Genomic DNA, 24,458 nt, shown 5'->3' on the forward strand with positions numbered 1-24,458 from the left:
CTAGTGACTGTGTCTGATCCAGTCATTCCCACTCAAACCTGCCTGGGAGTTTGCCTTCGGGAAACCTCACGTTCAGTAAGTCTGATGTTTCACCCTGACGTGGCTCATGCCACGGTCATAATCACTCCAGTGAAAAACATTCATTGACCGTGGACATTCCTGAAGTAATGGTGCAGAGAACTTGGAACTGAGTGGCATGCTTCTAATTGGGGAATTAGAAAATCCGAAGCACAAGTCAATGGGAGGCTTAACCTAAAAATTAATCAGAGGGCAGCACTGGGCTCGGGCGCTGAGGTGTCCTGCTCTGTATGGGACAATCACATGGAGAATGTCTTTCATGCTGAGCTCACCAGGAGACTCTTACCTGTTTTCTGGATCCTGTCTGGGTCCATGAAAACAAAGCTGGACTATGGAGACTGATAGTGAAAGCAAAGTGTTGTAGAAAGCTCTCTGGAAGTCTTAAAAATTAGAGAAAGTGGTAGCATTGGTACCTACATGTGGGGATTCACCCAGTCTTCCCTTGGTTGTTCTTGAAGAACTAAAACCTTAAATGGCAAAACATTAGACTGTCTGCTTTGGGCATGTAAATTTAAGAATTTTAAGTAACAAAAAGAATTATGAATAATGAGGAAAAATTAATAAAGAGGGAGGAAGTGATTCTTTACAATTAAGAAAGAAGACCATAGTTTCTGGATAGTGAACAGCTATGGCACAGTGTTTGTGTGAGACCCCAGGGCAATCACTTAGCCTTTCTGCCCCCATATTTACATCTGTAAAACGGAGATAAAACTATTCGTGACAGATTTGAAGGTGCTTGGAAAACACTTTGAAAGACCTTTAGACTTGCCAAGCATTGTTGCTTCTGTATTATGTAGAGAAACTCAGAAAAGTAGAAGGCCATAGATGAGAGGCTCCAAAAGGTTATTTCACAGCAGGGAGGAAGGGACCAGAGTTCAATGTCAGACTGAGGTGCATTGGTAGAGATAATAAAGAGATGGCAGAGATGTGTAACTGCAGCTGGGCCTTGTAGATTTCATAAAAATGTAAAAAGGGAGAACAGAAAGAATGTGCAGCTCTGTTTTGCTCAGAAGGGAGGTGTATTAGACACGTGCACTGTGGCAGCAGTGGCTGTGCCCTTCCCAGAAGCAGTGCCCTGAGCTGGGCTGTCTGGCTGTTTGCTAATCTGGAATTGCTTGGTGGAAAGGGGTTATTGATTCTTGGGGAGAGGAGAGGGAGGATGCTGCCCACTGCAACACAAAGCACGTTTATCTAATAGGCTGATGACTCATGAAAGATAACATGTTATCCTAATGTAATGTCTGTTATCAAGTTATTTCAACACTAATAAAAAGAGAGATGCAAGCTGCTTTATCAGGAACCTCTACTTTAACCAGTCCTGTGTGTACACCCATGCAAGCAGTGACACAAACCTATGTCCAAAAACATCAGAGCAGATTAAGGTCAACCTGAGGATCACATTAGTAGTAGCAGTAGTATTTAATACATAATATCTAATATATTGCATATTATACATAATTTATTATAAAAGTTATTGTTGATATTTTTCTCGTTATTATAATATTTTAAATACCGCTCTATCCGTCCCCCTCCTAAAGGGGCAGGGGAGAGAAAATACAACAAAAGGCTCGTGGGTTGAGATAAGGGCAGGGAGAGATCACTCACCAACTACCACCACGGGCAGAACAGACCCAACTTGGGGAAATTAGTTTAAATTATTACCAATCAAATCAGGGTAGGGTAACGAGAAATGAAACCAAATCTTAAAAACACCTTCTCCCCACCACTAACTTCTTCCCAGGCTTAACTTTATCCCTGAATTCTCCACCTCCTCTCCCCCAGTGGCACAGGAGGACGGAGAAAGGGGGCTGTGGTGAGTTCATCACACGCTGTCTCTGCTGCTCCTTCCTCCTCAGGGGTTGAACTCCTCACGCTCTTCCTCTGCTCTAGCATCAAGCCTACAGTTCTCCACCAACTCCTCCAGTGTGGGTTCCTTCCCACTTCTTCTTGAACTGCTCCAGCATGTATCCCATCCATGGATATTCCTTCAAGAATAAGCTGTTCCAGCTTATGTGGGGTCTCAAGTCCTGACAGCAAACCTGCTCCAGTGTGGAGCAGGAGTGGTCCTCTCTCCACTGGTCCACAGGTCCTGCCAGGAGCATTGGCTTCCCACAGGGTCACAGCCTCCTTCAGGCATCCACCTGCTCTGGTGTGGGGTCCTCCATGGGCTGCAGGTGAACCTCTGCTCCACCATGGACCTCCAGGGACTGCACCATGGGCTGCAGGGGCATCTCAGCTCTGGTGCCTGGAGTACCTCCTTCCCTTCCCTCTTCACTGACCTGGGGTCAGTGAAGGCTGTTTCTCTCACATAGTCTCATTTTTCTCTTCTCTGGCTGCAGTTCCCATTTCACAGGGGTTTTTCCCCTTTTCAATATGTTACCCCAGAGGTGCTACCACCATCACTGATGGGCTCTTGGTCAGTGGTGGGTCCATCCTGACGCCAGCCTGGCATTGGCTCTGTGGGACACAGGAGAGGCTTCTAACAGCTTCTCAGAGAAACCACCCCTGTCACCCCTCTGCTACCACACAAACCCAGTACAGTTTTATAAATGGAACCATTATACAAGAAATACCCACGTCTCTTGAGCTCTGACAGAGATTTTTGTTCAAAGCAGTGGCAGCCAGTACCTCCCATCAGGGTATAGTGGTGCTCTGAAGTGGGGTGGAAAGGAAAGAGAAATCTTCAAAGTGTGAGACATTTTATTAAGGAAAGGCTAAGAATATCACATCTCTGTCAAGTGTTTAGTCACACAAATTATAGTAATATCAAAAGGTATAATTTATGCAGTACAGTTCTACTAATTGGCACAGACTCTGGTGGAGCCAGAAAGGTGCCACTTGAGCAATTGTCCTGATTATTGGAGACTCATAGGAATATGCTTTTCAAATCTACATAAGAGATAGAAGGATACTGGGGTCAGCATCTTTATCCTCCTCTGTCAATGCTGGATAATTCCCTGCAGTATTCTTCCTATCTCTAAATTACTCATATGATAAGGTTTATGCCATCTTCCTTGAAGATTTTTTTCCCGGTCTAATAGATTTCATTGTCAATTTACTAAAAGCGTCTTCTGCCTAATTTCCCCACTTTCCCCCAATTTACATACCAACCCTTATTACTGCTCTGAAATTAAGCCCTTTCTTTCTCGTCCATGTTCCTGGTTTTGGAGTCTCAATATGACACCACCAGTCACCTCTTCACCCATCATTCTGCCAACCGAAACACTACACAGTCAATGTCTAAGAAGTGATCTCTGGTGATTCTGGGTGCCCCATTTTTCTAGTGACTGATCTACTGTAGCTCAAGGGGCCTGACTAAGCCCTTTAAGTTGTTTCTGAGCTGCTCACTTACAAACTGGGGAGCATGGGATAGCTACCTGTGCAGAAAGTGTGGCCTGACTCTCAGCTCTCGTGGGCACTTACTGCTCAGGTTGACACAAGTTGGGTGTGTGGAAGATGAGCAGGGCTCTGAACTCTGCCACGCTTTTGACTTCAAGAGACTGCAGCTCTAATGGAAAAATCCACATTTTTCTGGAATTTCTAAAATAATTGTTAACACTTTTAACTTCAACACAACTCATTTAGGAGCCATGATGAGAAATAGAATGGAGAGAGGCTGTAGCTCATGAGTTTGTACCAGAGTAGTACAACTCCTTCTGCAGGCCACACTGTTTGAAGGGGTGAGGGGTGCCATTTTCCACACAGCTAACAATCCCACCTGAAATTTCCTCTTTAGCAGCCATCACAGTTAAATTACTCTGCTATCGCTTTAATTAAAAATAAAATAAAATGAAGTGACTCTGCTTCCCATGAGAAGAAAGACATTGCTAGAAACAAATGCTTGTGTTTCTTCATGAAAGATGCCTAGTCTGGATGAAACATTTTTAGTCACTCTGGATGTGTTTCTGTTCATCTCTTGTGGAGTACCTGGAGGAAGGGGGTGGAAGTAAGCGCAGAGCATCACAGCCCATCTTCCTACCACAAGCCTAAGTGACAAAGCCCATAATTATACAGAGGGTTATCATAGAATCATTTAGATTGGAAAAGACCTTTAATAAGTTGTTTCAAAACGCAGTTAAATCAGGGTTTTCTGCTCACCCTGTATAAGCAAAGCACTTCTGATATGGTATAGTCGTGGCCTGTTGCTGAAGACCCTGGTAAGAAGGAGTGGGTTTCCTCGCAGACCACTTTTCCCAGTGCCCAGCTTACAAGGATACAGGTCAAATAGGTCCCACTCTCCCAGCTTCAGACACCCGCAGCAGAAGCACGGGTGTGGAGGAGGGTGAGCAGAGAGGCTCTCCGAAGCACGGAGCTGTAGTACTTGCCAGTAGCAGGCTGCATGCGAGTCCATTTGACTGTGCAACCCTTGTGCTGAAGTGACCCTGACGCCAAAGTTCGTGTTTCTTTGTTTTCAGTCCCATTTTGGTGGAGTGCCGAGCTGCATGCAACCGCTGTCGTTGTCAAGTGTCGTTAATGAATAACCAACGACTTTCGGAAAGCACTAATGAACAAGTGCAATTTCTTTTCTCTATTGTTGGGTTTTTTGTAAAGTTGCTCAAATGCTCTCAGGTATGGCGGCCCTGAACGGAGGACTCGGCGCGACGGGCCTGACGAACGGCACGGCCGGCACGATGGACGCGCTCACCCAGGCCTACTCAGGAATCCAGCAGTACGCCGCCGCCGCGCTGCCCACCCTCTACAGCCAGAGCCTGCTGCAGCAGCAAAGCGCCGCGGGCAGCCAGAAGGAAGGTAAGTGCCCACACCACCGAGCCACCCGCAGCCAAGCCAGGGCGGTGTCTTCACCTGAGTGAAAGAGCTCAGGTAGTCTAATCTGTGGCTTTTTTTTTTTTGTTTTCTTCCAGTTTTTTCTCCCGTTTAGTGTTGTTGCCTTGTTTAACCTCCGCTTTTTAACCATCTGTCCTTCGACTTACACCTTACCGACCGTCCTTTCTGAGTAATAATAATAATAATAATAATGATAGTAATAATAATAAACTGCAGTTTCACAGAATGTTCTGAGTTGGAAGGGACCCACAGGGATCATCGAGCCCAACTCTTAAGTGAAGGGCCCATACGGGGATCAAACCCACAACTTTGGTGTTAGCACTCAAACCCACAACCTTGGTGTTAGTAGCACTACGCTCTGACCAACTGAACTAACCTCAGGCTTCAGATTAATGTGACCTGTAAAGCTTCTTTAAATAAGAATAGGAATTTTAAGGTCTGGTCTGGCTGGATTTTTGCAAGCACTCTCCAAGCCCAGCAGTCCTCTCCTGAGATGCAGTGGCTGAACTGCACAAATCCTGTTGCTGGATAAGAGCTTCAACTTGAAATTTCTCTTCCATAAGGACATCCTCTCATTTCACAGAGTATTCTGAGTTGGAAGGGAACCCACAAGGATCATTGAGTCCAACTCTAAAGGGCCCATATGGGGATCAAACCCACAACCCTGGTGATAGTAGCACTATGCTCTGACCAACTGAGCTCATATAAAAGCATTTACTAACTACCGTATAAAAAGGTGCTGCTGACAAAAATCATCCCTTCATGGGTGCAGTTTTCTCTTCTGGTTTCCATTTTCCATTATAATGGAGTTGATCTGATTAAGTTTAAGGTTTTGAGCTAATGACAAGATCCGTTTTCACTTTGAGTGGTTCTTTGCTTAATTGTGGGTCTTGTGGGGAAGCAAATAAGTGAATGATTGCCCCCTCTCCCAGCACCAACAGCAAATAAACCTCAGGAAGTTGTTGCTGAGAATAAATGAATATTAATTACAAGATGTTTAGGAAAATGAGGTTACCTTTATCCCCTCTTCCCTTCCCCTGCACACTCCCAGGCATTCTGGGGGCTTGTTTCTCTTTTCATGGCTTTTTCTCATCCTAATTTCCAGTTAGTTCCAGAAAGACAGGAAAATGCTGCATGCTTTCTAAGACTGTATCTGTGTTGTCACTGCTGTTCCTTGCCAGGGATAAGCTTTGCAAATAAACCTAGTATAATATCCTCAAGAGAAATCTTTTTTATCCTCTTCTGAAATACTACTTTGTACTGTTATGGGATGTGTTTCCTAGGAAGACAAATTTGGCATTCCCCCAGACAGAGACACTGGACTTAAAATGTGTATTTTGTCTGATGTCTCTTCTTCATTTACTGCTAACAGCTTGGATTATTTAAATGAAAGGATTTTAAATTTTTTTTTTTGATGTTTTCTACATTTGTCTTTCACCTTGGGCACTTTGGTCAGTGACAATAGACTATTTGACACCAGAAAAAAATTCTTTATTTGGTGTCATTGCAAGATACACAGTGGATGGCAGTTTGATTTCTTTTCCATTTTAATTTTTTCCTCTTTAGAAACATTCCAATCAGCTTTAGGCTTATTTTTTATTGTTATGAATCGGCAGCAAGCCTTTTAAAATACAGTATTTTTTGTTGTTTATTTTTTTTGTTGTTTTGTTTATATCTGTCAGTAAGGAGTTCAGTTAAAGTGAGTGAATTCAATCACTGAATACTGGCAACAATGTTTTACCTCTTACTATGATTTCTAATGGAATGGTGAAGAGTCTGGAGTGGCTGAGGATAAACAAGTACTAGAGAAAAATCTATATAAGTATTAATTGCTGAAACATAGTGAACTGCCTCATGCATTTGCTCTTAAATGTTGTTCAATAAGGGTTTTTATTACTATTTTAAGAAATATTATTTATTGGAAATTATCGTTTACTTGGGGTAAGAAAAAATAAGTTTCAGGTGACAAGTTATTTTCATCTCTTTTTTTTCCCACTCCCCAAAAAAATGTGGTTTTTTTCCCCTAACCCATTTATCCCCTCCTTTTGGGCAAACACTGCAACCTTTTCCTGCAGGCTGAGAGAGAGCAGCCAGCCTGGTTCTTCTGTATGGGAGAGGCGAGGCTTTGTGGCTCAGCTGCAGAAGGAACCCATAAACCTGATGTTCACTTCCCTCTCCCTCTCCAGAAAACCAAGGATGTCACATCTGAGGCACATTTAGGTTCCATTAAGCAAGGGAATACTTAATCAGCTTGTTCTACAAGTGTTTTTTCCAGAAATGTTTGTTCCTTCGTGTACCACTTACGCTCCTGGAGCCTGCATGGGAAGGCCCCGTGTCTGGCTCCGTCATCTGTCATGTTCTTCCTGGCATCCACTGCTCATTTCCAGGATGTTACTGTAAAGGGACACTTGAGCTAGGGAAAAAAAAAACCTATTAGTGCTAGCGTGAATGTTTTAACCTACAACTTTAATAATGCATATCTCAGATTTTGTCTGTAAGACAAATATCCGAAGCACCTTTGAGTTTGCACCTCTCTTTGCAGACTGAACAGGCTAAAGCTGCTTTAATTTCAAGCCAACTACTTAATTTCGAACTTCTTTAAAATACTTACTTTACAAAGTTTCTTCCAGGAGGCAGAGCTTTCTATGGGGAATTCGTATTAAAAAAAACCAAAAAAAAAAAACCTCATTTTGAAATGAGTCAGTACAAATTTAATTCTGAGTGTCTTTCTGACTTCACTGACTTCCAAGTCACAAGGTGTGCTTTGTCTTATTACTTTTATTCCCATCTCCACCATTTTCCTGCCCTTTGAGTTTAAGTCTGTGGTACTGAAATCTGAGCTCAGCTCATTCCCTTTCCATAAGTTCCTGCACCTGGAATTAAACTGCCAAACCTGTGCAGGCATTTGAGGCAGCAGAGGACTCCTTGTGCAGTTCTTGGGGTATTTTGAGAGAGCAATATGTTATTCTAACCCTAATTATACTGCAAGACACTCATACAAATTGAAGAAAGGGGATGAATTTTATTACTTCTGTAGCAGAGTTATGAAATAAGTGCTTTTCAAAGTAAACACTTCTCAAGATGGGATGCTCTAGAGAGCTGCATTTCAGCTGTACTCCTTTGATGATCCACTTGCTTTTGTTCCTTCGAATTTGGAAAATGAAATGCTTTCTGACCATCATCTTCAGTAAGTATTATGGAAAAATAGATTAAATGTAGCACTTGTGATGACTGTTTTCATACTTCTTTTTTTTTATTATTTATTTTATTTTCCTAAAGGTCCAGAAGGGGCAAACCTCTTTATTTACCACCTCCCCCAGGAGTTTGGAGACCAGGACATTCTGCAGATGTTCATGCCTTTTGGAAATGTTATCTCTGCTAAAGTCTTCATTGACAAACAGACCAATCTGAGCAAGTGCTTTGGTATGTCAAATTTAATAAATCAAACAGTGAAAACCACATGCACTATACTGAAAAAGGGACTAGGAAAGAAAATTAGCAGCAATGTGAGAAATGTCATACTGGAATCTCGTTCCAATAATAATGGACTGTTAATCCTCAAATGAGCAGGAAGATGCACAGACAAACTACTTCTAACTGAAAATTGGATATGAAAAAAACAATAATAATCTTCCAGTCTGACATCTCGCATGAATGTGTCAAGTACATGAAAGTAATTACACCCTATGTGAGGGAATGTCATTTAGTATACTATTAAACTGCCTTATTATGGATACCTAATTATTCTCTATTGTATAGCTGAGCCACTTAAAAACATTTATGTTTAACCCATTACTTCTACATTACAGGAATTTCTTTCTTCTGAATTAAGTACAAGATTTTGCAATTAGTGACTGAATGGTGTGTGCTTGTAGTTCAGAACATTTTACAGACAATTGATGTCTAGATGTGCAGCTCCAGCTGTTGTGGGTGGCTTCCAGGGTATTATGGAAGGTGGCATCTCCCTCTCCTTAGGGCAGGGATGAAGGGAGCCTCACAAGGTCAGTGTCAGGTTTTCTAGGGAATACTTGCAGCTGTCAGAAAATTGGATTACAGCAGAGGAGAAGACGATATGTTCGTATAAAAGTAGTTTTAGGGTTGACTAGGAGGGCTGATGTCTTTTGAATAGCAGAGATGGACCAGTTCAGTTTGGTGGTTTGATGGAGTGGAGTAGGGAATGTGAGTGAGTGGCAATCTGTTAGAACATTGGTCTAATAATTGTGGTCTTATGCAAGACACAGGGAGGATCTAGGAGTAGGAGAGACTCTCTTAAAGATAAGTTTTATAAGGTTTGACGTAAAGTATTGGAGCATCCTTAAAACTGACAGTTCTTTCCCGGAGTGAAGGAATGCAGCTGTATATATGACAAAAGAGTAACCAGTTCAGAAAACCCCCTAGTTTCCAAAATTCCTTTGTACTGCCAGTGCTGCTCTTTGCCCAACACCCTCCCTTGGTTCTGAAGTGTCCCCATGTGAAGTGTCCCCATTAACCATAATACATGTTTATAAGCTTGCATAACATTACTGGTTTGGTTTTTTTTGAAATCTGAGTTTTGATAAAATGTGTCTGTCTAAGGCTTTGTCTTCCCCAGGGCTATTCAAGTGCCCATTTTGAAAGGGTTTGAGTATAACTAAACAGACAGCACCCAAACATGAGGAAAATTCATCAAGTTACTCAAAAATACCTACTGCACCAGAATACCTTGTCACTGTCTGAGTGTTTTGCACTTGAAGACGAGCCCTTAGTACACTTGCAAAGTTGATTTGGTTCATAGAAAGGGTGTGACGTTCTTTGTGCATTTTCCTGTAGTCTTTCCATTTGTTTTTGAAGCATTCACCTCTTTAGGCTTTGCAAAAAAATTATTCATATCTAGATGAGTATAGTCCAGCCTTTGTCTGCAATGGGTTAAAACAGTCCCTCAGGCTGTTGCAAATTTGAAAAGTGGAATTGAAATGGACTCCCTATTGATCTGGAGCCAGTTCTCTTAGTAGGTTGGGGTTACAAAATCATTTTTGAGGTCTCCAGGAATCTTGATGAAATGTCAAATCAAGCTACGTTAATCGAAATGCAGCAATTGTAGTGACTGCTGAAAGAATGTAAATTAGTTTGGGCAGGTGGCTCAGTTCATCAGCTCACTTCCCATACTTGCTTTTTGTAGTTTTCCTTTTATTCTTTGATTATCTACTTACATATTTGTCTGGATTTATGGGACACAATTTACCTAATTTTGAGTGATACACCAAGGTGATCTTCTTTGAGGGAAAATGAAGATGTCAACACCCAATGGATGTAGCAATCCTCTGTCTTTTTGGTTTAAGGCAGCTTTCACTGATATTTCCATTTCTCATTGTTTATTCACAGATATTCTGCCAGCAGGGCAGAATAAAGCAGTTCTTCTTTAAAAACTAAAAGTAGTGAAGTAGCAGGGGAAGTTGAGTTTTTTTTGATTCAGTAGGTGACAACTTGGTGATGCTGCCAATCACAGGCAAAGCCAGAATTAATCCTGCTGTTTTAACATGCTGGCATACTCTTGTATGTACTTCCTCAGCTTTATTAGCAGGAATCACGTCTTTGTTGTTTCGGTCTCATAGTTGTGTTTTAAAAAGCTTTATTTTTTTTTCTCTGTCCTTCCACCCAAAAACTAGGGCTGAAGAACCCATTTCTCTCCTGTATCATTGATGGTAATTGCTCTTGGTACAGTTTGGGTTTGGGTTTTTTTGTTGGCTTGGTTTGGTCTTTTTTCCTCCTTGTAGTAATAATAATAATAATGGGTTTCAGTTGCTTAGTGCTTCCTACTCCAGAGTTTCCAATCTCCTGCCGATTGGAGGAGGAAATCAAATTACAGATGAGAACAGGTTAAACATCCAAAAGGCGTAAAGATTGTCCAAGGCTGTCCACTGGCAGAACTGGGAAGGGAAGGTGCATTCTGAGAGAGTTGCAGGGTAGTGACATACAGTGATGAACTTTCATGTAACACTGCTTCTCAAAATGAAAAATTCCTGTTCTTTGCAGAAAGTGGACTTTGGGATTTTTTGCTTTCTTGTCCACCTCTAAATGAATGCTCAAAGGATTTAATGGTGATAAGGATGACAGGACAGTCTGTTTGCATCTGGGAGTGCTCTTCCATGAGTTCTCGTGGGCTTTAGTTGATTCAGCAGACAAAGAGTTTCACTCTTCAAGCTTATCTCTTGTCTTTCATAAACCTTAGAATAAGAAAAATGAGATATGTAAAAGTAAGGCAGGAGATGGGAGACCCAGTGACATCAGTGCATAAATGCAGTTTGCCTCCTAGCAAAATTCCTACTTGAATGATTAAAAATATTAATCCTGATTATAAAGATACTTAGAGATCTAAAACAAAAATCAGAATTGTCATAACAGGGACTTTGTGAAATGATAAGAAACATCATCCCAACCTCATGTAACCTGTGGTTTAAAATTCAGACAAAAATGATGAATGTGTGCAATCAGAAAAATACAAATAGAGGGAAAAAATGCCAGATTCCTCTGTAAGCTTTATAAAGGAAGATTCTCAATAAGGAAGAAGATGAGAGTGTAACAGGTTAATGCAGGTACAACATTCTGTGTAAAGAGACAAATTATGAATCAGAATAACAATTGAATTACATGGGCTGATGCCACTGATGCAGCACAGAGGTTGTGTGTTTGAAGCTATTAAAAAGACCTAGAATGAGGCGACTTGTCTCACCTCCCTAGAAGGTAAGCATAGCCTGAGCTAATTGTTCTTCTGTCATCAGTGGAGGTGTCTACATTGGTGACAAGAATGGTGGGTGGAAAAGCCACCTCTGGGTGTGATTCCTTCTCTTCATCCACCATCTAAGTGTCTGGTTTAGATCACTTTTTTAACTTCGAGGTGGATAAAACTAGATAAGAAGAAAAGGAACTAAGGTGATGAGAAGTTCATTGCAGAAGACTGTTCTGAATGCATTTGAGAGAATAAAGTGAAGGTCAGGAAAGCTGTAGAGGGAAATGCTGAATTCTCAAGGTAGGTAAGAGTAGCTACATCTCAGTTGTGGAGCACCTGCCTGGAAGATGCTACTGCTGCCTTCCAACTCATGATAGTTCCCTTTTCTATCCCTGAGGCAATCCTAGAGATCAAGGCTGAGATCTGTGAGCTGTGGAAGGAGACACAGGACTGCAGAGCTAGGACGATGATTGGAGTCATGGTAACAGATAGGATCTCCTAGAAGAAAATAGGGGAAAGGAAGGAAGAAAAAGTGATGAAGCTCCTAGGATATGGCCGTTACATTAAGAGGGAATGATATAGTGGAGAAAGTGAGTAAGTGACAAGAGTTACTAAAACCAAGGAAGGTATGGAGGAATATTTATTATTCCTTAAAGAGATAACAAATAATCAACCACAGAACAACATGGATAGAGCATATGGGCTTTGGCCAGGAGAAGATCTGCAGAGATTTAAGTGGGAGGTGTTTTTGAGTGGAAGGAATGGAAGTTAGGCTGAGTTGTTCAGAGAAGAGTCTTAAGTTAAATAGTTTGGTGAAGTTGATTTAAGGTGAAGCCACAGAGATGGTCTATGAAGGAGAGCAGCTGGACAAGGACCAGATGACTTGATAATAGTGTTTTTTCTTTGTAATGGGGAAAGTGTAGCATTCTGATTCTGCAAATGGAAGAGGGCAGTAGTGCAAGGTCAACAAAAACCATAAAAGAATCAGTTAAAGTAATGGGAAACAGGGGTTATGAATCCAAAAAGTACACAGACTCTAAGCACAAATGAATAAAGCTCGTTTGTGGAGGAGAGGCACTGAAAAGCCTATGTGTTAGGACTGAAAACAAAGTGTGTGGCATCCATGCTGTAGGAGAATGAAGGGATATGTGTTAAGGCAAATTCAAGAGGAAAGGAGAGGGAGCATTTCAAAGCAGATGCATAACAGCAGGCTGAGTACAGTAATAATTAGTCCGAGCTGAGGCAGAGCAGCAGTTAGGCGAGATTTGCAATTACAAGTGGGAGGCCCAGATATGAAAATGAATGTTGAGCTTCCAGAATCAGAGAGATTTGAGTATATTATGAACAGAGCATTTCTAGTCTCCCAGGGAGAAGAAAGCTGAGCCAGGCCAGCCATTCTGAATTACCTTAGCAAGCATTATCCCCCTAGTTAGTGCTCGCAACTGAGGAGCAGAAGATCTGGAGTTCTCATCAAGCCCTGCCATTGTCTTTACGATGGTGCTTAATTCTGATGCTTGCACAGCCCTCTAGGGACCAAGAGGCTGAATTACCAAACATTAATGGACCTTAAGATCTGTAAAAATACAAAATACTAATATTGCAACTGTCCTAGGCTAAGTCCAAGGAGATGAGTGTTCCATATCACACCTGAACTCACATCCAGGTGTGCCAATGGGTATAGGGAGTTTGGGGTTTGATTCTGTAACCAGGCTTTCTGTTTTAGCTTCCCATCTGCAGGTTGGCCTAAATAGTGCTTCCTAATAGTCTGGGAGGTATGTAGATATTACTCTGAAAAGTGTCACAGTAATAAATATCTTCAGTCTCTAAGGTAGGTAGATAAATAACAGACTGAAAACTGCATTGCACCAGAGCTGGCCAACTGCATCCCAACTAGTAAAGAAATATTATGAAGGTAAAGAGGGAGGCAAAGGAAACGGGAGAGGAAATGGGATATGAAATGTGCTGAAAGAATTGAAAGCAAGGTAAATGTATCAAATAAATAGTGATAATAAAAACCTAACAAAATGCCCTCTGACATTTGTTCTAACCTGTAGTTGACTTTCTCTCCCACCTCTGTTCTGTGTCTCCTAGGTTTTGTTAGCTATGACAATCCAGTCTCTGCACAAGCTGCTATCCAGGCTATGAACGGCTTTCAGATTGGCATGAAACGCTTGAAGGTGCAGCTGAAACGCTCCAAAAATGACAGCAAACCTTACTGATCTTAACCCCAGATGCTTACTGCTCTTATTTTAGCTTTCTTAGGGTAAGTCCCATGAGCAAACCTGTCCTCTGCAGGGGGGTTAAGAAAGAACATAGAGCCAACCTTCACCAAGAGACAGTTATTTTTACAGTTACCACTTCCATTTCCCCACTTGTCCTTATTACACTTGGCTCCCATTTCCTTGCCAAGTAATTACTGAGTTGTGTTACTGTATTTTGTTTTGCAGCATAATTTATCTCCTTTTTGAAACAAAAAATAAACGTCTTGAAATTCAAAACAGCACACACACACACACACAGACACAAAAAATGTGCAATTTAACTCTGTGAACCCTGGTGCCATTAGCACACAATAAAAGTTGTTTTCTATGGATGGATCGTATTTTACCAGGGTGGCACCAGCAGTTTATAGGTTAAACAAAATGGCCTCATGCCAGTTGAAGCACTTACTTTGCAACAAAAATTGAAACAAGTCTTTCCACTACATCAACTTGTTTTTTGAGAAGATTTGATTTTTTTTTTTCTGTTCAAATCAACGTATTGTTATATATTAGTCTGATTTTACACTGGTCGTCTTTATATTTCATTTTTTTTAAGTTCTTGTTTTTTTTGGAAAGGATTAATGTAAAAAAGATTTAGAGATCTGTTTCTAAAGCTACAGGGTTTAAAATAAAAAAAAAATAAAATAAAATGAGTGACAATACTTGATGTTTCTTGAGAGATAAATTTAATAATAATAAAAAAAAAAGAAAGCCACAGGCCTGTAAATTTTATTTGTAAAAAGCATTTCTATTTTTATACAAAATTTTTACTGCCTCAGAAATAATGGAATTTATTTATTGCCTATTGTTAACTTATTGGATACCTAAAGAGCAGCTCTCTATGCTAGCTAGATCCTTTGAAGTAGTCTCTAGAGTAATTGTGCCAAGAATGGGCGCTTTTTCACTGTTGAACCCTCCACCCTTTACAGTTCATACTTTTATCCTCTTGTTTGTATTTGTCTGGTTATTTTGTTTGTAGTTTCCATTACCTGGTTTAAAGTTTGGTTGTCTGACCCTTCCCTCCCCTCCCTGTACCTTTCTGTTACATTTGTAGAAACTGGTTCTTTCCTCTCTTTTCTCCCCAAAGAGGAATCCATTCTCTCTGACTCCTTTCAGATGGATCCTTTTGGGGTTCCATTGTGCTCTTGTTGACAAGTATTGTAAGTTAATGCAAATTATGTGAACGGCTCATAGGCTCTACCTGATGAAAGATTTGCATTGGTTTTCTCCTGCACCCATAAAAGTGATTTTGTTTGTGCTGCATAGATTCTGTGTAACTTTTTTTCCTCTTCCTTGTTTTTTCCCTAGACATCTCCATGCCCGTTAGCCCATCGTTTGCCTAGCATGTCCCTGTGGCGTCTCAAAAAAAAAAAAAAAAAAAAAAAGTTTCATCGTCCCGTCATTGTTTCTGATGTCTTTCTGACCTCACATCATATTTGGTTCTCCTACTGACCTAGTTTGACCTTTGAAATTTGCATGTGACCTCATCTAGCTATGAATTCTGGGAAGTCAATGTGAAAAAACATTGCTGCATTCATGCAAGACTGAAATTTATTATTAGATAAATTAATGATAGGATTTAAAAAACAACCTGTGGCAAAATGTTTTTTCTTTCTTTCCTTTTTTTTTTTTTTCTGTTCTTTTTTTTCTCTTAGTTTTTGGTTTTCTTCTTTCCTTGGAGAGTTTTTTTGTTTGGGTTTTTGTTTGTTTTTGGTTTTGTTTTGGTTTTTTGGTTTGGTTTGGTTTTTTTTTCTTTTTTTTTTCTTTATGGTTGGTTCTCGGTTTTGGTTTTTTCATTTCGTAAAAAAAAATAAAAAAAAAAACAGACTTGAAAGTATTATACAGGGATTGGCATTCTGCCTGGTCACTGGTGACAATAGCAATATGTGTCCAGAGGCACAGAATGTTGGTTTCTAACAGACTACTTCCAAAACAGTTTGAGAAATAAAACTGTCTGATTTTAAGTCTCTAGAGGTCTGTAATAGTTTTTACATTTTTCAGGCAGTGTAAAGTTTTTTGATAAGGCCATTTTAGGTGGCTCACTTTCTCATTAAAGTATATATATAGAACCACTTTTTGTAGATTAGTATAAGAAAATATTTACCCTGTTTTAGGGCAAATGCTACCTACTTGTGTCACCTTTTGCTGAACTGACTCACAGTTAGACAATCCATGGTTTAATGCACATGAAATTACCTATATTTTATACTGTTTCAATGTACAGAAGAAAGGTTACTGTAAAATGTGTTACGTTGGTGCTTCTGTGAATTAAGTTGTGGTTTCATCATGAGTCTTATGGTCTTAAGTGTTCTATGTTTATAAAAGACGAGTTTAAAATTGGTTTACTTGAACAACAAGAACAAAAACAAGATTCAAAAAAATAAAAACACAAAAAAAAAAAAGTTGTTTGCTTAAAAAAAAAAATAATAATTTCATGTGAAAAATGAAAAAATATTCCAGAATAAGTTTGTGTTGGCTTGTGACGCATTGATGTCATTTTTTTATTGTGAACAATTTAGGTGTGTTTGTGTTCAGCAAAATGTGATCGGTTTTTCTTTTAAAGAAAAAAAAAATCAGTGAAACTATAGTGCCAAATTCCAAAGGTACTTTCTTCCTAGAGCTTCAGTGTGTTTCTTGTGTGAAGTAATTTGATAACATGGGTATTTTATTATGTGTTTTGTATAAATCCCTAATATTTAAAGAAAAAAAGAGGTTAAAAAGTTTGTTAACTTGCTATCCTGTGGTCTTGTTGCCTGAAATTGTTATTGTTTGTTATTTCTCTTTGATGTTTTTTGTAAAACATTGTATAAGTGCCCATGTTTCACTTTTTTAACCACTCTGCACACATCAATGCTGTGAAAGCAAACCTCACTATGTATTTTCTTCATATTGTATGGAAACCTCTAAGGTGAGAAAGTTTTGAACTTTTAACCCTTTCCACCCAGAGCTGTCTTGAGTGTTAATACCTTTTATACATTCACCATTTTGCTGTTTATTTTTATATATATATCTATATCTATAAATATATATATACTTAGTTTTTTGTGGTTTATTTAATACATGGTTGAAATCAGAACAATGCACAGGGCAGATCTGAAGGACAAAAATATTTTACTGCTGTCTAAATTTCTTCTGTATCTATAACTAAAATTATTTAAAACAGTAATTAACTTGTGGTTTTCCTTTTTAGATTTTGGGGATTCTGTCTTTTCTTAAAGAGCTTTTAATATGCTGCTGGAATATGCTATTCAGTATTAATAAAATAAAAGAAAAAGAAAACAATTCTTTAATTATCTATTCTGTGAGCCACTCCCAACCAGGAGCGGTCAATCCACCATTTGAAAACCTTGAGGGGGAAAAAGAAAAAAAAAAAACAAAAAAAGAAAAAAATAATATTTTTGTAATTTAAATAAATGAACTTTTGCTTAAATCAGATGCACTAGATCTTCCTGGGTGAAAATTCAGTGTGCACTGCAGTTAAACTACTTTTTATGGATAAAGTTTACATACACTGTAATGTTTGGTGTTATCTGCCATTATTTGTCACGGCAATATATTGGCTTACTCCTGCAGACACTCGTACAGAGGGGAGTGACTTCACTCGGCCCAGCAGTCCATGGGAATATCTGTGGGACTGATGTGGGTGTTTGCTGGAGGAAGCTCTGTGTAAGGAACCAGAAAAGAGATTGCTGGTAGCCCTTTTTACACTGCCTTGTAAGTCTGATTAGGTTGCATTTCTACCGCACAAGTAGTGACCAAACAACCAAATTCGGTTCTTTGCCACCGGTCTAGTGAATTCATTGCCAACCCAATGCGTGTGAGCAGCAGTACCTGCTACTGATCATAAAGTGCCATACCTTCTTCCACCTCCTAGTTCTACCCAATTCTATTTGAAGCCGCCTCAAATTCAAAAAACTAAGCCCTATATGAGCAACATCAGCTGGTGCACTCTTGTCTCTCATCCCCAACTTAAATGCTTCTTTACGTAGAGCCCTGGGATGGAAAGGACTAGCCTCTAGTGATGCAAAAAAGTTTCCTTCTTATAGCACATGCACTTATAAATAAATGATCTATACTTTTCTCACGTTTTTACTACTGCTGGGGCCTTCCTACACCCTTTGAGGGCTATTTTGTACTACTTGCAGCAATTGTGCGTATTCAAAGTATCATCTCACGTACGTTATATTATATATATGTACATATATATATATATATAATATGAGATCATCATTTGGATTGTTTAGACTGTTTCACTAATATTTCTCATTGTACCCACTGTCTAAATTTCTGAAGCTTTTTTAGATGCCCTGGTGTGTCCTGTGGGTTTACCAGTCCAGTTAGAGCGGTGATGCTTCTGGTCCTCAGGCAGTGTAACTCGGCACCGGGCTGCCCTGAATTACACTCCACGGGACATTGGCTAAGCAGTGGGAGAGGAGGAATGTTTCTGTACTTCCAGGCAACTGAGATGGCTCATTGCTTATAAAAGAGTCCATCTTGGGGGGGAAAAAAAAATTATTAAAAAATAACAGAAAATTCAAGTACAAAACCAAAAACCCAAACGTACACCTCCTGGGAGACAAATTATGTACCAGTTCTCTTTCAAAATATTGAAAGGATAAAGCTGCAAGGGTGCAAGGGCCTAATAAGAGAGGAAGTAAAACAAGGGAAATTGCTTTACAAAATTCTAATCAAAAGACTAGACTAGTTGTTTTTTCAAACAAATTAGCTAATTGCGATGAAATGGCAGTCCTCAAAGGAGTAACAAGTTCATCTTTCTTTCACCATAGGGGTTACAGTTCCTTGGCTTGTGCTACTCTGGAATCATTTTACTGTTTCTGTTTTTATTATCTTAAGTGCTAATTAACAAAAGGAAAAAATATCCTGTAGTTTCATTACCTTTTTGGATAATGTCATACAAAAAGAAAAAAAAAAAACAAACCTATGTATTTGTGTTCTTTTTGTGCTGTGAGAATTGTTGTTTGTAGATTAATAATACTATCATTTTGTTTAGAATTACGAACTAGTTTTTAAGTATTGTCTGAGAAAAGCCAAAGTTAATGCAATCTAGTGGAAACTGTAAGACCATTTGAGTATTGTTTCTGTTTTATTGATGCATTTGGATTTTGTTGTTTGATGGAATTTGAGCCAAAAAAAAAAAGAACAAAAAAAAATGAAAAAAAAAAAGCAGGCTTTCCTATTTCTACAACTTGATTGTACTTATGCATTTTGTACCAGTGGAACTTTTTATACTGGAGATTAAAAAACAAATGGAAATTTTTGTGGCTTACTCTCGTGGGCCCCCTCGATCATGACTGATTTTCAAGTTTGATTTCTGGACGGTAGAAAGAGAGTTGGTTTTGTTTCGAGAATTCAAAACTTTGGCTTGATTTCTTTTTTTCCCTTTGCTTATATCTAGTGTTTAGAATTTTGTCTTAACAAAAGCGGTAAGTTTCACTTTTTATTCTGTATCGTGCAGTTACACAATAAGGTAATTAGAATTAGGAGTACTCGGTCACTTTGCGTGGATAAATGTATTAGTTAAAACGTTAGGGGTTTGCTTTTTTGCTGTTTAGATCAGAGTTTTTTCTGATTCTTCTGTCCTCATTGTGAACATAACCGTGTAGTTGAAACAGTCAGACTTATTTTTGTAACGTATGTTATTGTGTGATGCAGTTTTTTGCTTCTGTCTCCAATATTAAACCATTTTCCTAATACTTGTCTCTCTACTTTGTGTGTTGTATTGTTGGTGGTCATTCTGTGTTGGTAATACATCTACACACCTCACTGTTTCACGTGCCTGTTTTTTTTTTTCTCTATTTGTTGGTTGTGTACAAAAGATACAGTCGATTCCACCTAAGTGAATAGCTGATTGGGGGGCAAAAGAGGATTTGTACATTTTAGACATGTTCTGGTTTCTTTGATATTTTTTTCTCTCTCTCTTCCTCCCCCTAGTCATGCCTTATCACTTGGATAATCTCTCGGAGCAGGAAGCATTTTAAATGAGCTTCTTGCAAAGTCCTATTCAAGGTAGCTTTTGTTAGCCTTTGAACTGCAAAACCTTCTGCACACAAACACACAGAAGTCACCTGAAAAGTTGGGTGTTTTTTTTTTTGCTTTGACATTTCAGTCAGTCTGGAAAATGTGGATTATTGAGATCAGTTCTTCCTAGTTGTTTAAAAAAAAAAAAAAATAATAATACTCTGCCACTGCTTTGCAGAAGCACATGAAACATTCAAGAAAAGGAGGATATAGCCTTGGGATTTCTTCCAAACTGCACAGTAATCTGATGGCATATGGCGTTAGTCAAACTCTCCTTAGAAACTAATCACGTCTTAACTAGGGCTGTGAGAGCCTGCAGAAGCCTACAGGTGATCGAGCTTGTTATGTGCAGTTATACATATAATACTTTGAAAAATAAAGTGAGCACAGGAAGACTTTCTATTAAAGCCAGTGGAAGTAAAAGGAGAAAAAAGAAAAATCACCAAAATAAAAGGAAGGAGAAATAAATGATTGAAAAAAGATCCCCCATTGTTCCAATGGGTGATAGTTTTGCTGTGGGCTTACAAAGCAGATCATTCTCAGCATTGGCTGGTAGTATTACACAAATCTCAAAAGGGACTGAAGAAATACCATAGCCCTTTTTTTCTCATTCTTTTTTACAGCTGGCTTTTAGCTTTTTTTATTTTTTCATTTCCTATAATTTTTTTCTCCTCACAAGAATCTCTCTGCTCTCCCCCAACCGGTGTCTACCACGACGAAATAAAAGCTGCAAAAGAAAAATCTATGTTGTTCTGGTTTACAAAAAGTCTCTTCTCTCCTCTGATTGCAAATACAAACCTTAAAATTTGGAGGGGTGGGGGGGGAAGCAAAACAAAACCAACCAAACCAAACCCAAGGAGGAGAGAGAAGCACTGGCAAGTGCTCTCTGGAATTCAAGCCATACGCCCCCATCCCTTTCCTTTGTCCCACTTTCTGTGATGCTCAGGAATCAAAGACCACTTAAAAGTGCTCTTATGAGACCCAAATGACACTCCTCCCTCTTGTCTCCTCTCCCCTGGTCTTTCTGGCACTCTGGCTTTGGCTCACACACACACACACAGCCCCCCTCAATACCGTCTTACTGGTCCTGGCGCACTGGGTGTATCCGTGTGGTGTCAGCAGCAACGTTGGTTCCTGCCTTTGGAAGACTTTTGAAATTTTCTGGTGGCTTGTGAGTTGGCCTGGTTGTTAACTGCTCAATGCACTTTTTTTAAAAAAAATTCTTTTTTTTTTCTTTTTTCACTTTTCCGTTTCCGTGAGAAGCAAACAAAGCAATGAGTCTGGAGCCCCAAAGAAGCTCCAGTGTCACCTTGCAGGGTCTGTTGTCAGGGGTCAGGGGTCCAAGCAACTCTAAGTTTAATCTAAAACCACAGGAGCCTGTAGCAGACAGCCCAGGCAGGAAAGCAGAACCCAATGGTCAGGCTGTATCCTGGGTCTTTGACACCTCTAGAGTTTATGATCCCGATTTGGATAATTTTGACATCAGTGGATTCAGTTAAGTAAGTCTTGACTTGCATGAATGATGAATCAGAATTGCTCTCTGGGGTTTTTTAGCTTGCTGTGGATGCTTTATTTTTTTTCTCTTTTTTTCCTCCAAACTTGGTCTTAGGAAAGAAACTAGAGCTTTGTGAAGGGTCTTTTCTTCCAAAAATACAACTGAAAAAAAAAAATACTTATACTGCAGTTGGGTTTCTTTTTAATACTCAGGGCTGAAAGACACAGGGTTTTCTTTCTTTCTTTCATTCTTTTTATTATTTTATTTCAACAATGGGGAAAAAAAATGAGTTCCTTAAAGCAATGCAGCTGAACAGTTTGTCCTGCTTAAACGCATGCTTTTAATTTCAATTATGTAAGGCACCTTGCAGTGTTAGCAAAATGTCTCTTTGTTAGCTATATGTGTATCGCCATGGGAAATTACCAAACTGTCACAAGACTTGCTGATTAAAGAATAGCCTGCCAGAGTGTGTGTGCCTTTGCCCAGTGTGACTCTTAGGTATTAGGCTAAGGAAAACAGTTTAACAAAATGTAGTGTGAATCATTCCTGATAAGTGAATAAAGCATTGTGACCAAGCAATCAGATTATTCACTTATCAGGAATCGACTGTACTGATAGTTTGCCTGATCGTTTTTGTTCCTCATCTCTGTTGTAGTTTCACTACTTTGCTGTGTTCTGTTTTTTCTCTCATGCTCTTAGCAAAATCACTGGGAATATCCCTTCGTGTGATCATGAAACGTGCTACTGAGTAACAAATAAAAAAAAAAAATTAAATATAAAAATGATATCTTAACAAAATCTATGCACTTGCTATCAGGAACACAATACTGGATGTGTCTTATATATATTGAACTATAATAGTATTCGATTTCTTAAATAAAGCTTAAGAAAGGATTCTGTTGTCTGTAAAATTTTATGAGCATTAAATGGAAAAAAAAATGTTTCTAGGGTTGGGCGCTTTTTGTTCTATGAAATCTCGCCGGGTGTGTGGTCTTTAACCACGCCCAGGCAAATGTTACCTAATTTGCTTGATATTTCATTAATAACAGAGACTTTGAAAATTAGCCTTGCTGAAGTCTGTGGGGAGAAAAAGTCTTACCATTCAGTGGCTTGCAGCAGAAGAGACTAAAATGCAGAAAATTAGATCTTCTTCTGTATTTGCAGAAGCAAATATGCGTGGTTTGCACTAAAATCCAAAAAACAGCTAAAATGTGTGAATCAGAAAACATCATGAAACAATACTGTATTACTTTCACAAACAGTACTACGCTTTTTGGTATGTGACTTTTTTTCCTCCTGATTCTAGATAGGTTTAGACTTAAAAAATTAAACCCCATATGCTCAAAATTCCACAGATTCCACACTGCAGGAAAAGCATCTTTTGGGGGAACATGTGGGGCTTACTGTACATTTCCTGTATCTGAGCCTTCTCTTAGGAAAACATTTTCACATCAAAACCCATTAATTAAATGGGAATTGAATAGGTGAAACTGTTGACTACACTGAAAAAATTATTCCTTCAATGGCTGTACATTTGCCACAAAATTGTAGATTTTAAACAATCAGATTTTTATGGAAATGCCCGTAATTCTTGTATTTATCAAACTTTCAATAATGTCAGCCTTTGGCAGAAAGATCCAGGAGAATGAGGGAAGGGGGGGGGGGAAAGGGGTTGCTTTCCTTTTTTTCTTTTGAACTGCATTACTGCCTCACTTTTCATATGCCATTATATTATCTGGAAAAAAAATTAAATTGTGGAAATCTATCCGCTGCCTGTATCCTTCTCCTCTATTCATACATATTTCCTAAACGTTACTGAGCCCAACATCCAGTGGCCAGGTGTGTTTGCTTTGTAAGCCCAAAATACTGCTCCACCAGAGAGAGGCCACAGGGAGGACTGGCCTTGGTGGGCAGCAGGGTGGTCCTGTCCATCCCTCATCTGCACAGAGCTCAGGTGGGGACCCAGCCCTGGTTTTCACGGGCTGCTGATGTAACACAAATATTAAATAATAGCAATGATTAGCTCATATTTGTATTCCCTCTGATTTTCCTCATTAGCAGACTTTCTTTTTTTTCCATTAAAGGGAACTAGAAAGTTGCAGTCATTTTCTGAATCATTTGCCCCTGTTGATAACCTAATTGTTTTACATGAATGCTAATATTTCCCTCTCACACATTTATATCTATCAGCTAAATCAGCAGTAAAGTAAACTCTTCTGGGATACATTCCTATATCAATTAGCAAGGATTTATGCTCCAAAGCACCATTAGCATTAATGGGAGTGTGCTCTTTAGCATAAACAATTGGCAGTAGGTCTGGTGGACTTTATTTCATAAACAAAGGAGCATTTGAATCTTGGAGACTTGTTTCCTCAAGACGGTACTTCAGGGAGTGATGTCCCAGCCTCCCCGGCTGCTCTGGGGACTCCTACTCACAGGACATGCATAAATTCCTGAGTTGCCAGCAAAAGGAGACAGAGTCAGTCTGGAAAGTGGGCTGACTTCTGGTACAACGTTCTGCTGGTGATTTTCCCTTCTGAAAACCTGCCCGAGAACATGCCAGGCGAAATTTCCACCATTATCTCATGTCCCTCCAACCAGTGGTTCGGAAAATTTTTACTCTTGGCATTGTGTAGTGCCTGAGGATGGAGAGCACAGAGGGGAGGGAGGGAAGGATTGTGGACAGAGGCAAAAGGAAGAGCAGAGATGAAGCCCTGTAGGAAAGAAAGGAACGGGTTTATTATCTCCTTGAACTGATGGTCTCACAGCTCCATGCCTTTCAGTAGAGAGCTAGAGGGGACCAGCAAAGCACCAAGTCTCACTTTTCACATGCAGGTCAATGATTTCTCCCTCACCCCGTGTTTGAGCAAACCAACAAATACACAACCAAAAGATTTTAATCTTAATTCTGGAGGCACTGGGAGTAGGGGCGAAAGTCCACCCCTTCCCAGAGGTGCACGTTCTGCTAAATGATTGCCTGTGCTTCTGCAGATGTTTTCTCTGTAGGTTCTGGCTCTGCTCAGTTCTGCTACATTAAAGAGCCTTTCTGCATCTGCCATTTCCCCCCAAAGACACTCATAAGCAGGTCTCAAGT

At 39.6% G+C, this 24,458-nt stretch overlaps 1 protein-coding gene across 14 annotated transcripts in view; it reads left to right on the forward strand.

Moving 5' to 3' along the window:
* CELF2 (CUGBP Elav-like family member 2) overlaps positions 1-22,258 on the forward strand; it is a 556,709-nt gene extending 534,451 nt beyond the window's left edge. For 8 of the 14 annotated variants that reach the window (XM_050324875.1, XM_050324869.1, XM_050324864.1 and 5 more), the window contains 3 exons: positions 4,630-4,827; positions 8,143-8,286; positions 13,661-22,258. In XM_050324875.1, the coding sequence (XP_050180832.1) occupies positions 4,630-4,827; positions 8,143-8,286; positions 13,661-13,788 (470 nt within the window). In that variant the 3' untranslated portion in view covers positions 13,789-22,258. The remainder of the gene's footprint in view (positions 1-4,629; positions 4,828-8,142; positions 8,287-13,660) is intronic. The other 6 variants (XM_050324868.1, XM_050324870.1, XM_050324873.1 and 3 more) reach the window with 3 other exon arrangements.
* The last annotated feature ends 2,200 nt before the right edge of the window (positions 22,259-24,458 follow it).

Source organism: Myiozetetes cayanensis, unplaced genomic scaffold (genome assembly GCF_022539395.1).
Source record: "Myiozetetes cayanensis isolate MyiCay16 unplaced genomic scaffold, myiCay2020 scf3, whole genome shotgun sequence".
In the NCBI taxonomy this organism is placed as follows: Eukaryota; Metazoa; Chordata; class Aves; order Passeriformes; family Tyrannidae; genus Myiozetetes; species Myiozetetes cayanensis.